Source organism: Sciurus carolinensis, chromosome 4, assembly GCF_902686445.1.
Source record: "Sciurus carolinensis chromosome 4, mSciCar1.2, whole genome shotgun sequence".
NCBI classification, from domain to species: Eukaryota; Metazoa; Chordata; class Mammalia; order Rodentia; family Sciuridae; genus Sciurus; species Sciurus carolinensis.
The window spans coordinates 105,540,062-105,556,355 of record NC_062216.1 but is presented as its reverse complement, the minus strand read 5'-3'; the positions used below and the strand labels follow the sequence as shown (position 1 = coordinate 105,556,355).

Sequence of the window (16,294 nt, the reverse complement as noted above, 5' to 3'; positions counted from 1 at the left end):
TGGTATCATTAGATGTGAGTTGGTGTCATAAAAAAGTTGCAAATTGCTCATATGTTGTTCCCAATAACTTTTTTAAGAAGAATTATTTGAAAATAGTATTTTTTAAAAGTTTTTTGTTTTTTGGGTATTTTTGACAGTTTTTTTTGACATTATTCATTTTGATAGACCATAAATAAATGGAGTGTAATCTCTCATTTTTCTGATTATACATGTTGTAAGATCACATTGGTCATGTAGTAGTATACATACATGAGGTAATGATGTTTGTTTCACACATTCCTACCTCCATACCCCTTCCCCTTCCCTTCTCTTCCCTCTATCTAATATAAAGTAACTCAGTTCTTCTATATCCACCCCCACCCCCTTATTGTAAATTAGTATCCACATGTCAGAGAAAACATTTGGCCTTTGTTTTTCTGGGTCTGGCTTATTTCATTTAGCATCATATTCTCTAACTCCATCCATTTACCAGCAAATGCCAGAATTTCATTCTGGCTGAGTAATATTCCATCTGTGTGTGTGTATGTATGTATGTGCATATATATATATATATATATATAATTTTCTTTATTCACTCATCTGTTGAAGGGCATCTAGGTTACTCCCATATTTTAGCTATGGTGATTTGAGCTGCTATAAATACAGGTATCTCATACTAGACAAAGGTACCAAAAACATTCACTGGAGAAAAGATAGCATATTCAACAAATGGTGCCAGGAAAAATGGAAAGCCACATTTAACAAAATGAATTAAACTTTTATCTCTCACCCTGCACAAAACTCAGCTCATGGTGGATCAAAGACTTAAGCACTAAAACAGAGACCCTGCGATTACTGGAAGAAAAAGTAGACCCAGATCGTCACCATTTCAGCCTAAAATCTGACTTCCTTAACAAGACCCCTAAAGCACAAGAAGTTAAAGCAAGAATCAGTAAATAGGATGGACTCAAACTGAAAAGCTTCTTCTCAGCAAAACAATCAATAATGTGAAGAGAGAGCCTACAGACTGGGAGAAATCTTTACCACAGCACCTCAGATAAAGCATTAATCTCTAGAATATATAAAGAACTCAAAAACTTAACACCAAAAAAAAAAAAAAACCCAATCAATAAATGAACTAAGGAACTGAACAGATATTTCACAAAAAAAGAAATGCAGTCAATCAACAAATATATGAAAAAATGTTTAGCATCTCTAGCAATTAGAGAAATGCAAATCAAAACTAAGATTTCATCTTACTCCAATCAGAATGGCAAGTATCAAGAATAGAAACAACAATAAATGTTGGCGAGGACATGGGGAAAAGGTACACTCATACATTGCTGGTAGGAATGCAAAATGGTGCAACCTTATAGAAAGCAGTATGGAGATTCTCCCATAAAGAAAACTTGGAATGGAACCACCACTTGACCCAGTTATCCCACTCTTTGGTTTATACCCAAGGGACTTAAAATCAAAAAAGCTTTTTGTTTTAAACTTGTAGTTCACATCTCAGTAGATTAGAGTATATAGCTGAAAGATTATATGATAGGAATAATCCTGTGGATTTGAAAGCCTAATTAATCAAAAGATCAAAATAAATTTATTTTTACAATATGCTTTTATGAAAAGTTAGTTTAAAAATTAATTTAAAATAAAAAGTTTACTCTCTGGAATATGGATCACTGTAGTGCTGTAGGACTTTTATAAAAATAGGAAACCATTCATCTGGGTTAGGTTCTTGATGCTTTCCCTTGGGTTTGGTGTATTTATTTCTATATACTGCCAGAATTGCTTTTGGTATTTCCCAATATAGTAGATTCATAGAAATGAGCTGTGATAGGAAACAGTTATGGTGATGATACCCAAATGCCTTGGCTTCTCTGTGCGTTTTCTTCCAGTCTACAATTTCTTTTATAATGGAGCCAATAATCCATTTAATAAAAGTTTTTATAAAATTTAAATGAGATTGTTCATGTTTAAAGACTTTGCAAACTTTATACATAATGTTGATCAAATTTTAATGACTTTTAGAATTGTTACTATTAATTTTCCTTGAAAGTTTGCAGTATAAATGCATGGGCATATTGAAGGGAAAGTAAGAGTAATGGACAGAAAATATAATAATAGTAATAATTTCATGTGTTTCTAATCAGAATTTTGAAGGTAAAAACATTTTGTAGTAAAGATTGAAAAAATATAGAATGGTAATTTGGTGAGTTTTGGAACAATTTAAGTCAAATGTTCTATATCTGAGATTAGATAGACTTTATAATTGAATTTACATATGGTATTTTCATTAGTTCACTTATGTAGGGAAGAATCTATTCAAGCTTTTACACAGTGCAGTGCATGGAAATTCATTTGATTCCTGATGGTAATCGTAGTGATACTTCTTGTTATGATTTGGATATGAGGTATTCCCCAAAAGCTCACAGGTGAGACAGTGCCTGAAAGTTCAGAGGAGAAATGATTAGGTTGTGAGAGTATTAACCCAATCAGTGATTTAATCTCCTGATAGGAATTAACTAAGTGGTAACCAAAATGGCAGGGTATGGCTAGAGGAGGAGGGGATTGGGGCATGACTTTGGGCATATATTTGTATCTGGCAAGCAGAGTCACTCTCTGCTTCCTGATAACCATGTCAACTGCTTCCCTCCACCACCCTCTCCCGCCATGATGTCCAGTCTTACCTCGAGCCCTGAGGAATGAAGCTGGCCTGCTATGGGACTAAACCTCTGAAATTGTGAGCCCTCACATAAACTTTTCCTCCTTTAAAATTGTTTGATCAGATCTTTAGTCACAGTAGTGAAAAAAGCTGACTAAAACACTTCTCAACTGCGAAATAAGAAAATAATATTTTATTTTTTGTTATTAGAAGTTGGACAAATCCCTTCTCCTTACTTTTTTTAAAATTATTGACATACTTAAAATTCTTAAAGACTTCTACATGCTAATAATGAATTATCTGAAAGAGAAATTAAAATAATAATCTGATTGACAGTAGTCACAAAAATACTTAGGTACTAACTTAACCAAAGAAGTGAATGACTATACAGTGAAAACTAAAAAACATTGCTGAAAGAAATTGAAGAAGACAGAAATAAATGGAAGATATCTTTATTTATATATTAAAGAATTAATATTGTTAAAATATTCATACTATCCCAAGTAATATACAGATTCAATGCAATCCTTATCAAAATTCCATTGACATTTTTCACAAAGATAGAAAAAAATTCTAAAAATTTATAAGAAACACAAAAAACTCCATATAGTCAAACCATCTCGAGGGAAAGAAACAAGGCAGAGGTATCACACTACTTGACTTTAATGCAGAGCTATAATAATCAATCAACATAATATTTGCATAAAGCAGACACATAGATCAATGGAACAGAATAGAAAGCCAAGAAATAAATCCACCCACTTCTAGTCAACTGCTCTTTGACAAATGTGCCAAAACACATACTAGGAAAAGGATAGTCTCTTCAATAAATGGTGTTGGGAGAACACATGCAGAAGAATAAATCGAATCCTTACCTTCTACCATATACAAAAATTTAATTCAAAATGATTAAAAACTTAAATGTAATACTTGAAAGTGTACAACTACTAAAAGAAAACATGGAGAAAAATATTTTTGACATTGGTTTGGGCTACAGTTTTTTGAATTTGACTCTAAAGGCACAAACAACAAATGCAAAATAGACAGATGGGATTACATCAAACACTTAACTTTCTGCACAGAAAAGAAAACAATCAACAAAGTGAAGATATAGTCTACAGAATGGAATAAATGTTTGTAAGCCATACATTTGATAAGAGGTTAACATATAAAATGTATAAGAATTTATGCAACTCAATAGTTAGAAAGCAATAACCCAATTAAAAAATGGGCAAAGGCCTGGAAAATATTTCTTAAAAAAATGGCACAAACTGTCAGCAAGTATATGAAAATATACTAGCATCACTAGACATTGAGGAAATGAAATTAAAACCACAATGAGACATCACTTCATACCTGTTAGAATGACTGTTATCAAAAAGACAAATGATAACAAGTATCGATGAGCATATAGATAAAAGGGAACCCCTTACACTGTTGCTGAGAATGTAAATTGGTACCATTATTATGGAAAATTCACTATGGAACTTTTTTATAAAATTAAAAGTAGAATCACCACCTCTCTAGCAATCTCAGCTCTTGGTATAAATCCAAAGGAGATGAAATCAGTAGCCTGTAGTGAAATCTGTATCCCCATGTTCATTGCAGCATTGCCCACAGTAACCAAACTATGACAAGAGCCTAAATGTCTGCCAGTGGATGAGTGGATAAAGAAAGTGTGGTATATACCAACAATGGAATGCTATTTAACCTTAAACAAAAGAAGAAAATGCAATCATGCAACAACATGGAAAAATCTAACAGTGTTGAGTGAAATAAGCCAGACATCAAGAGACAAATACTGTATTATCTCACTTACATATAGCATTTAGGTTCAGATAGTTGAACTCAGAAGTAGATAGTAGAATGGTAGTTTCCATCAGCTAGAGAATGTAGGAAATGGGGAAATATTGGTCAAAGGAACCAACTTTCATTTATACAGGATTAATGAATTCTGTATATTTTATGTACAGAATGATGAGTATAGTTATTAGGACTATAGTGCATATTTGAAATTTGCTAAGAACAAATCTTAAGTTTTCCGGCCATGAAGAAAAAAATGACAATTATATTAGGTGATAGATATGTTACCTGGATTGTGATAATCCTTTCACAATATGTATGTATGTCAAAGCATCATGTTGCATACTATACATACACACACACACATATATATAATTTATATTTGTCAGTTATACATCATTAAGAAGAGGTATTTGTAATAAGAAAACAAAACAAAACATTGAAACAGCACAATAGAAACAGAAATAATGCATAACAAACTCTAATCTCACTCTGTATTTTAGTAAACACCTATATTTGTGTACATAACTGCATTAATTATCCTGTATTTTAGAAATAAGTCAGTTTCTCTCTCTCTCTCTCACTCCATATATATATATATATATATCAAAGAAGGGAAAAGGCGATTGTCAGGGGCTAGGTAGGGAAAATAGGGGTGACTAATCAGTCAGCACACAATTTCATTTAACAAGATAAAAAATATGTAGAACCCAGTCAGTGTACAGTATTGTGCCTATTAATAACGCTGCTAAATTGCACACCTGAAAATCTGTAAAGATAGCCAGGCATCGCAGTATGTATGCATAGGAGACTGATATATACATATATATATATATATGCAAGGAATTAAGAGTACACATTCAAATCCCTAGAAATTGTTACTACATCAACATGTAAACTCATCATTCCATCCCAGTAATTCCATGACTAAAAACGAGTATTTTGTTGTTATTGCTTCAGAGCTGCTTCATTATTTATTAATCATTGCTTTGAAAATGCTACTAGTCATTTATTAGTGATTTTTTTTAAGGCTCTGCACACAATAGAAATAAAAAAATTGAATAAATTTTGTATTTAAATTCAATCAGTACTCCAGCTAAAAAGATTCAAAGCAGCATGGGCATGTTGACAGGTTTTCAGAGTTTGGTTGTAGCCTTTCGAGACTCCTTTTCTTAATCTATTTTTTCCTTAATAGTCAATTCATGTGAAATTTGTCTGCCTTGCTTTGAAAAGAATTTCATTTTACATTGATCTTTGTCCCAAAAAGAATGAACATTCATAGTCTTCTAGAAATAGAGTGATGGACAAGATTGTGCATGAAACCAAGTGCCAATCAACAGGTGGATGGATAAAGAAAATGTGGTGTATCTACACAATGAGGTTTTACTCAGCTATAAAAAGGAGTGATGATATGGCATCTTCTGGTAGATGAACTAAACTGGATAACTTCATGCTGAACGAAATAAGCTAGACTCAGAAATTCAAGGGTTGAATGTTTTCTCTCATATGTGAATGCTAGAGCAAAATCAAGATAAAAAGTAGTGGAGATCCCATGAAAATAGAAGAGAGTTTAGTGGAGTAGAGTAAGGGGATTATGGGGGAGAAAGGAGGAACAGGAAAAGGGAGGAACTGTGTAATGAAATTGACCACATTATTATGCTATGTAAATATATGAATACATGACAGTGAATTTCACCTTTATGTATATGTATAAAGCACCAATTAAAAAAATAAACAAGTAGAAGGAAGACCAGTAGAGTAGACGAAGGGGAATAGTGGAAGGGAGGAATGGAGGAAATAATGAAGTACTGGGGACATAAAACAAACAAAACAAAGCAAAATAAAAAGACATCTTCCAGATGTCTCTACTGTCTCTGTTACAGTATAGCACCTCTTAGCATGCTCTAGACTGTGGGTTCAATCTCAGCATTACAGAAAAGAAACAAACCTGGAAACATCCCAAATATCCCATCAATAAGTAAATGAATAAAAAATGAATCAAAAGTAAAATAGGAAAATGGAATATTATTAAATAATAGAAAGGAATGAGTTCCTGGTACATACAGAAAAAGAGATAATTTGAATGCTAAAATTTTTTATTGTCAGTCTCAAAACTGATTTTTTGTCTGAGTTTGGGATGCTTATAATGAAAGTCAATTCAGAAAATCACCAGAAAGATGTTATATGACTTGGTAGTTTTAGTGGTTTTAGTCTCATGCAAGGGTGAGATAAGTATAAAATGCTAATAGCAAACTCATAGTGTTTCACTACATGCCTAAAGCAACTAATAAGGTTGGTAATTTTTGGAAACTTGTTCTTCTGGCTTCTAAATTTGATTTTGGAATCACTATACTTTATTTTCCTGTATTTTATTAGTGACAGGAGGCCTTATTGGAAAAAAATTAAAGACATTTCTGAATAAAATTTTTAATCTGAAACTTTAAGGTCAACAAAATAAAAATAATTCTTATATGTTGGTTTCTATGACTTTGATTTTCTGATCAGTACCAAAATTGCATTTTATAGTAATGATCACAGGAACTCAGATGTCTCTCTTAACATTACATAATCCATGAGATGAAAATAGAAGACAGGAATTCTAATTTTACAAATTGGGAAACAGAAATGCAAATGTATAAAGTGACCTTTCTTAAAAATCACTACTAAGTGAGTTACTTAAGGAACTAAAAATGCTAACTTATATAACTTTTTTCAGTAGGTACTCTTACTTGAATCTGTTTGTGACAGTAAAGCATCAATAAAGATGCCATGTGCAGGAGGCACTACAGTTTAGTGGAAAGAATATTGGTCCAGAAATTGTTATTCTATTATAATTTCCTTAGTGTATTTGGATGGACACAAGATTGTTTCATGACTTTCAGTTCATTGAAAATGGAAACAGTGATTGTTGCTGCTGTCATGTTTCCAGAGCTTTGTGAGAACAAAGTGGAATGTGGGTTCAAAGGTGAAAAATATATTATTGTGCAGTTTTGAAAGGTAAAAGTTGTATATTATTTTATGTGCAGCATCATATATGTGTATCACATATGTATGTGTACATGTATACAAACGTGAATACATACATGTCTCTATGTGTGTGTAGCTTACATATGATATCCCTGCTGTATCACTGATCTAGTGTTTTTATGGGTCCATCCTTTTATTCTCCTCTTGCTTCCATGATTACTATGATTCACTAAGTCACCCTCATGACTTCAGATTTCACATTATAATAACTTCTAAATCTAGATTTCCAGTTTCAACCTTTGGTAAGATCAGATTCCGAAGTGCCAGCTTCCTACTGGACACTTCCAGGAGCATGTCCCGCAACACTTGATAAGTATCACTTCTGAAACTGAGTGGGTACCATAATGCTCTTATTGCATTTAGTTTCATTCAGTCTGTCAGCCTAGAAACATTGGATTTAATTGGATTCACTTGTCTTCCTTTGCTTTACCTTTTGCATGTGGTTTATTAGTGACCAAATTCTTTAGGTTCTACTTTCCAAATAGCCCCTGAATCTTACACCTCCTGTCTATTCTAATGCCTCTCACAGAATTCTGAGATTCCTATCAAGTTCTTCTTGGACTCAGAAATAATGGATTTTTGAAAACATATTTGGAAGGGGAAAAGAAATTTAAATATTTTTAGAGTATTGTAAGGATTGGTGGCAGATGGTGTTCTATGGATGAAGAACTGATTCTTATTGTGAAATCATGACTTCTACTTCCCATAGGTGCTTTCTTTGTCACATCCAGGAAACTTAAAAATTTTCACCTGTGTATCCTGGGCACCTCGGGGCTTGTGGGTCAGGGGAGGAAAGCATACTGAGGCCATGATGTGTCAGGTCGGTTTTTTCTCTCTCCCATTGCTTTCCATCCTGCCTATTACTCCAACACAGTTGGAAGCTCATGCAAGCCTTAGTTTTTAAACACCTATGCAATGAACTTGGCCAATTGGGATTGAAGAAAATATACATTATCTTTCTTATCACTACAGTATGAGTTGAACAGGGATTCTGGTGTCTCTTCTCCTTTCTGTAAGTCACTCTACTTCATAAGCAGCATCAAAAGAGGAAGAAAATGGGTTGGGTGGAGCGGTTGGATTGGTTAAGTGATTCTCTCTTGAATTGTGACCTGGTATGGAGTAAGCTTCAAGAATAAGCTAGTTGCAGGGCTCATAGGACCTCACTACCACCCTGATGGGTCAATGATGGGTCTACTCTGCACATTCCTTCAGCATTTTCTAAAGCATCTCAGTGCAAAGCATCTCTGTTATGTTGGTGCTCACTTGGCTCTTCTTTCCCATCCACATGCCTGACAAGCAATTCAAGGACCAGTGGCTCCATGTCACTGTGAACAATCAAAGTAAAAAATATCAACTTGATTGGGAAAAGGTAGTTTACAGACGCCAAAATAATTTTTAAGATAAGTGAAATAAAATATAAATGTCAATTATCACCCAAATTAGATAATTTCTGAAACTGAGTGGGTAACATAATGCCCTTACTGTATTTACTTTTATTCAGTCCCTCAAGCTAAAAAATTTAGATTCAATTGAATCTCTCTTCCTCACTCTAACCCCTTGCTTTTTAGAAAAACCTTCCTCAAGTGTCTTCTGTGTTTCCATTCCTTGTCTTTCTTCAAATTACCTTCCATGTGGCCACCAGAGAAATTTTTTCAAAATGTAGATTGATCAGTATTTTAGTTTCCTTCATCAGTTTTCAACCTCAGTGACTTACATTTTTACTATTGATACTCATCATCCATTCTTTAGGCCCTTCATCCTTTCATTTAAAGATGTTCACATATTGTTTAATCTAAAAGCAAAATAAAATTTAAAAACATTCTAAAATAATATAGCCTCTTAACTCTTCCCACAAATCTAACTCTAATAACAATGCAGCATGATATGGTGATTTAGTGAAGGTTTTTCCATGTATGCCATATAACAAAATTGCTTCAAATTCTTTCCAAGCATCTTTTTTTTTCTACAAAAAAAAAAAAAAAAAAAGGTAATGTAGCTGCCACATTTCTAAATTTTTTTCTCTTGCTGCTAACTAAAGTGTTCAAGATCTCTGGGTCGCATCCTTGGTTCACTCCATGTATGGGTCTGATCATCACTTATTTATTTATGTGATCCTTTCTCTGTTTGTCTTATTTGCATCCCCATCTATCATCCTGCTTGGCAAGAAAAAGGATGCTGCTCAAATTCTACCTTCCTGAAAAGAGGAGAAGTATATTACATATTTATAATTTAATTTTAAATTACTTTTATCTATCAAATTAAACTGAAGCAATGAAGGTTGTGAGTAATTCACTTCTATGTACATTTGAGTGGAATAAAAATTAACATTAGGTGAATCATTGTAACAGAATTACATTTTGGATGATCCTTGAGTAGGTGTTGTATGGAATCCTTTTAGGAGCTATTGTATGGAATCCCTTCTACAACTTTTCTTAATCCTGTTGGAGCCTGGGGAGAAACTAATTTATGACAGAAATTTTAGATTGTTGCTATGCTTTTGAGTTGTGACTATTGAGTGTAATTGTGGAAGTTTAAAAGAAAAGCTACTTTTTCCTAAAAGTGTGTGTGTATTTTTTTTCCCCAGTAGTGGGAATTCAACTGAGGGGTGCCCTGACACTGAACTACATCCTCAGTTCTTTTTATTTTCTTTTGAGTCAGGATATTGGTAAGTTGTCTAGGCTGACCTTGAACTCGTTATTCTCTTCTCAGCCTCCTGAGTAGCTAGGAATATAGCTGTGCACCACTGCACCTGGCATTTCCTAAAACTTTGAACAAAAAGCCCTGGGTCTAGCTTTATTGCTTGGATTAGGTACCTATTCCTGGGCCAATTTATTGTGGAAAAGGATAGATATTGCTTTGATTGGCTAGAATGTGTCATGACTGAATATAGCACAGAGGAGTCATGGGTTCAGGTAGGAGGGATTATTTCTCAATGGCAAATTAAAGTTTTTTGTTTTCCAAGAGGGAAATTTGTGATTGGTGATGGCATTGCAGGCATCCATTATATTAGTCTACAGACTTCTGCCTCATCCCATCCAGCTTTCTTTTTCAGCCTCATCAGCAATGGCTGTTCTTCACCCATTCCAGCTATGCCATGACTGCTCATACCTCTGTGCCTTTTCATAAGCTATTCTCAGGACTGGAATGCTTTTCCTTCCTTTCTCTACCTGGTAATCCTCTGATCAAATTCCATCTATTTATTAGTCTTCCCTACAGAGACTGTTGGCTACTTTTTCCAAGTCAGTGATGTGTCACTTCAGATTTACCTAAATGACAGCATTTCTTTCATTATATTGGATTATTTGTTCCTTCCTCTATTTTATGGGTATCTCAAGGGCTTCTTCATGCTTGTGTATTCCTGGTGATGGACATGGACCAGGTGATTGCATTTTTATTCATGAATTGTAGACTTAAAAATTAGGGAACTGTGAATTTATCTTTTAGTCTCTATTTCAGCAAGATTTTTGACCCTCAATCAGGTTGTGATGCACTATATCCAGGGAGTGTTGGAAACGTGTGGGAATACCTAGAGTGGTTGCAGTGACCAAGGGTAGGGAGCCACAGGCATTCTTTGAGCAGGAATGCTGGATGTTCTGCAGTACAGAGGAGATGGGTAGGATAAAAGTAAATGTATAGGACTCCAAATGCTACTTCTTCTATTGAGAGCTTACTTACCTGGCTGAAGCGTAGGAGAGAATTTTTTCACAACACAAACTGCATTTCTGATTCTCATTGATCTTTCATACATACACTGTAAATAGTAGAATATTGTACTTAAAGCTAGTGGGGTTTTTTGAATAGTAGAGTTTTCCTGTCCACCAAATTCATTTCTATCACTATCTGCTTCATCCACATCTTCTGGGTCCTGAGGTTGGAGTGCAAGACTAAGCTGTGTAAAACGGCAGAGTAAAAGTTTGTCCTTTTCCAGGCAAGCCTTCCTTGGCTATAATTTCTCTGAGCCCAAGGAGAAGGGAATGGGAATTAAGTTCTATGTAATTCTTTCAACAAATATGGTGAGATAATTCAAACTTAATGCTTCATTCACTGCACAGAAGGCTGAGAGTGACTAATTTCACTGATCTTTTGACAAATATATTTATAGCAAACCTTCTGGCTAAAGACACCAATGTGTAGAGTGGCACATAGACTTAAATCCAGTTTTCTCTTAGGAGGTGTCAGAAAAGCTAAATGGCTCTAGCATGGTCGTTTAGGTTCTATTCTAGGAAGTTCATGCTCTTCCTTTTTGTTGGTAGATGTGGCTCTGGGATCTAAGGTAAAGGAAATGTAGAAGGAGAAAAGTTGGAAGCACACTTCTTCAAATAAGACTATTTGATTCTTTGCCTCAAAGATGACATTTTTGAAGAAAGAGTCCTAAAAAAAAGTTCAATATTCTTGTCATTTTACTCTGCTCTGTTTTTATATAGCATAAAGTCTTGTTGAAAGAATTTGTAGAGACTTTAACATTTGGGATTTATCAGTTATTATTTGACAAAGGTTTTTTTTTTTTTGAAAGATATTGCATGTAAAAAGTACTTTATAAAACCAAATTCTAGTCTATTCTTACTATATGTTTATTTATTTATTTTTAGATACTCCCAGAAGCATAAAAGCATCCACTGCTACTGCTGAGCAATTCTTTCAAAAGCTGAGAAATAAGCATGAATTTACTGTTTTGGTGACCCTGAAACAGACCCACTTAAATTCAGGAGTTATTCTCTCAATTCACCACTTGGATCACAGGTAAGTGTGGCTGCTGTGGTTTTCCATGTTTTTATTTATGGTTTAATTAACATGTTAAAGAGAACTAAACAAAAGCCAGCTAAAATATGTACTTGATGGGTTTGAAACAGAGTGATTTTACTACCTTATGCAAAATCACAGACAGAATTGATATCTGCCTAAAAGCAGAGGGAGCCACTGCTTTTCAGGGTGCTAAGAGCACACACAAGTCACTTTTCCTAAAACAAACTTGTTAATTCCTAAATTATTCAAGATATTCTTCAGTGTTTAAGTCAAATATCCTTCTTAATTCATTAATCATTACCCACAAAAATACCATATTCCCTCTCTTTGGGATATTGGTTAGGTTTAGAATTCAATAGTCTTATAGATTTAGTCCCTGACAGACAACTTCTTTTTTTACATAGACTGCAGCAGTTATAGCTGTATTCCTGGACATATGGTTAATAAAAATGTCATCTAATATCTTCTACTGGCTCTCCTATGTAGAAGCATCATTAGGTGGGAATAAAAGGATGTGGGAGGAAGAAGGAAGAAGAAATTCATTCATGACACTTGGCATACATATAAACACACACACACACACACACACACACACACACAGAGTAATACCAAATAGCTTTTAAAAACACTTTCTTTCTTTTGAATGAATGACCACAGTTCTGACAATGAAATTTTCTCTGTTTGTATTTTGAATACCTTCTCTACCCCTTACTATCTGTGGACCTTGGAAAAGTCACATAAACTATGTCTCAAATTTTCTCTTCTGTGAAACTGGGATAATAATAATATCCAACTTCATAGGTTGTTGTGAAGAATAAAGAGTTTATATTAAATGGCTTTAATAATCTTATGCAGACATCAGCAGAAACCTTTATATTTGGTTTTCCTTATCAGAAATGAGGCAACCTGGAACTTTGAAAATCTTTGTTAAATACTAAAAGGAAAACACAAGTAAATATATGAGAAGAACAAAATATAGCAAATCTCACTATCCTTTAGCTGCAAAGGATAACTTTCCTGACCTTTCACTTCAATTTCTTTCCTCCAGTTTCTATTCTATGTAAGAGGGGAATATGTCATACTAATACTAATACTAATCTGGTAGCTGGCTTGGGAACTTCATGGGTGAGTGAGAAAGGGAGTCATTCCATTTCTAAGGGGTGATAGGACTTTCCCCTTGGTGTATTCCTGGTCCTAGACCTCATCTTCAGCTGCTTGATACCAGGGGAGATCTGTGCTTATAGTACTGGGTCTCTGCCCAAGTCAGTAGGTCTTTTAGGCAACACAAGTTATGTATAATAAAGGAACACTGTTTGCAGAGCAACCTGACTTATTGTTGCATACCTCTACTGATTAGGAATATTTCCTTTTTATTTGGATACTAGATTTTTCTTCCTTGTAATTTTCTGTCACTGCCTTGTTTGTAGAGACGTGGAACTCAACCAGTATTTTTCCAGATGACATTACTTACATGCATGATGGCCACTGCCACTTCCCTTCTGATCCCTTCTCCCTCTATACAAACGAGATCCATATACTCCATCTGCTCCAGTGGGTCTGTTGCCCCAGTCTGTACGAGTTCCATATGGTTAATGTTTTTATTGGTTCCCAGAGTTGAACACATTAACTGCACACATGTCTGATTGGCACGGACCTCTTCTAATCTGCAAAGTTTCTATCTAATATTTATCAAAATAGTTTGAAATTTTTCTTAGAAACTTAGTCATTTTAAAAATATGGGCTAGGGAATACCTGACATTCATCAGAAGACTTGCTGTTCAGAAGATCTTTTCTTACTCTTCCTATGAAGTAGATTTGTTAGGGTTATATGTCTTTATATTGACTTATTTTAATTGAAAATATGATAGTTTTTTTAAGTATTATAGCAACTTAGTGCCACTATTGAAAATTTATAGAAGAACTTGAGAAACTATAATAATTTATGTTACAAAAAAAGAGACTAGCTGGGCGAGACTTCCCTGCCGGGGAGGTAGGGCCAGAGAGCTGGGCCCAGACAAACCAGGTCCCGTCCCACAGTCTAGTGCCCCTGTGTTTGACCATCTGTCAACACGTGGAGATGCCTCTGCCCACTAGCAGGCAATATACCCCACTTGGAAGCCACTATCCCTAGAAGAGCAGCATTGTTTTTGGGTCACAGCATTATCAAGTTCCTCCAAGACTTCAGGGTACTGAAGACTAGGAGATGAGTTATTGGAAATCTGCAGGGACACTATAAATCTATAGGAGGGAAACTGCAATACTTCAGATTTGCACCCCTAGAGGGGAAGATACATGAGTAATATGAAAAAAACAAGGGAAGAAAGTGTCCCAAACAAACCTAGATGCTACATCAAAAAAATCCAATGACAGCATGGCAGAAGAAATGTCGGAAAGGGAGTTCAGAATGTAAATAATTAAACTGATCAGAGAAGCAAACAATGAGATAAGAGAGCAAATGCAGGCATTGAATGATCACATTGATGAGTTAAAAGAGCAAATGTGGGAAGCAAAGGATCATTTCAATAAAGACATAGGGATTCTGAAAAAAAAACAAATAAATTCTTGAAGGAAACAATAAACCAAATTTTTTTTCTATTTTTTTAATGTCTTTTTTTATTATTATTGTATACAAATGGGATACATGTTGTTTCTCTATTTGTACATGGAGTCAAGGCATACCATTTGTGTAATCATACGTTTAATAGGGCAATGATGTTTGATTCATTATTTTTTTCCCTTCCCCCCCCACCCCTCCCACCCCTCTTTTCCCTCTATACAGTCCTTCTTTCCTTCATTCTTACCACACTCCTTATCCCTAACCCTAAACCTAATGCTAACCCTTCCCACCCGCCAATATAGGTCCTCATCCGCTTATCAGTGAGATCATTCGTCCTTTAGTTTTTGGTTTTTTTTTTTTCTTTTTATTATTTTATTGTAAACAAATGGAATACATGTTGTTTCTCTGTTTGAACATGGCGTAAAGACATACCATTTATGTAATCATAAATTTACATAGGGTACTGCTGTTTGATTCATTTTGTTATTTTTTTCCCCTTCCCCCCCACCCCTCCCACCCCTCTTTTCCCTCTATACAGTCCTTCCTTCCTCCATTCTTGCCCCCCTCCCTAACCCTAACTCTAACTCTAACACTAACCCCCCCACCCCCCATTATGTGTAATCATCCACTTATTAGCGATATCATTTGTCCTTTGTTTTTTTGCGATTGGCTTATCTCACTTAGCATGATATTCTCCCATTTCATCCATTTGCCTGCAAAAGCCATAATTTTATCATCTTCATTGCGAGTAATATTCCATTGTATATATATGCCACAGTTTCTTTATCCATTCATCAACTGATGGGCATATAGGTTGGTTCCACAATCTGGCTATGGTGAATTGAGCAGCAATGAACATTGATGTGGCTGTATCTCTGTAGTATGCTGATTTTAAGTCCTTTGGGTATAGGCCAAGGAGTGGGATAGCTGGGTCAAATGGCGTTTCCATTCCAAGCATTCTGAGGAATCTCCATACTGCTTTCCAGAGTGGCTGCACTAATTTGCAACCCCACCAGCAATGTATGAGTGTTCCTTTTTCACCACATCCTCGCCAACACCTATTGTTGCTTGTGTTCTTGATAATCGCCATTCTAATTGGGGTGAGATGAAATCTTAGTGTAGTCTTGATTTGCATTTCTCTTATTACTAGGGATGTTGAACATATTTCATATATCTGTTGATTGCTTGTACATCTTCTTCTGTGAAGTGTCTGTTCATTTCCTTAGCCCATTTGTTGATTGGATTATTTGTATTCTTGGTGTAGAGTTTTTTGAGTTCTTTATATATTCTGGAAATGAGTGCTCTATCTGAAGTATGGTTGGCAAAGATATTCTCCCACTCTGTAGGCTCTCTCTTCACATTGCTGATAGTTTCCTTTGCTGAGAGAAAGCTTTTTAGTTTGAATCTATCCCAGTTCTTGATTCTTGCCTTTATTTCTTGTGCTATGGGAGTCCTGTTAAGGAACTCTGATCCTAAGCCAACAAGTTGAAGATTTGGACCTACTTTTTCTTCTATAA

General features: G+C 34.9%; 1 protein-coding gene across 1 annotated transcript in view; it reads left to right on the top strand.

Moving 5' to 3' along the window:
- Nell2 (neural EGFL like 2) overlaps positions 1-16,294 on the top strand; it is a 452,294-nt gene that overhangs the window by 59,943 nt on the left and 376,057 nt on the right. The window contains exon 4 of the mRNA XM_047551259.1: positions 12,067-12,217. Coding sequence (XP_047407215.1) covers positions 12,067-12,217 — 151 coding nt within the window. The remainder of the gene's footprint in view (positions 1-12,066; positions 12,218-16,294) is intronic.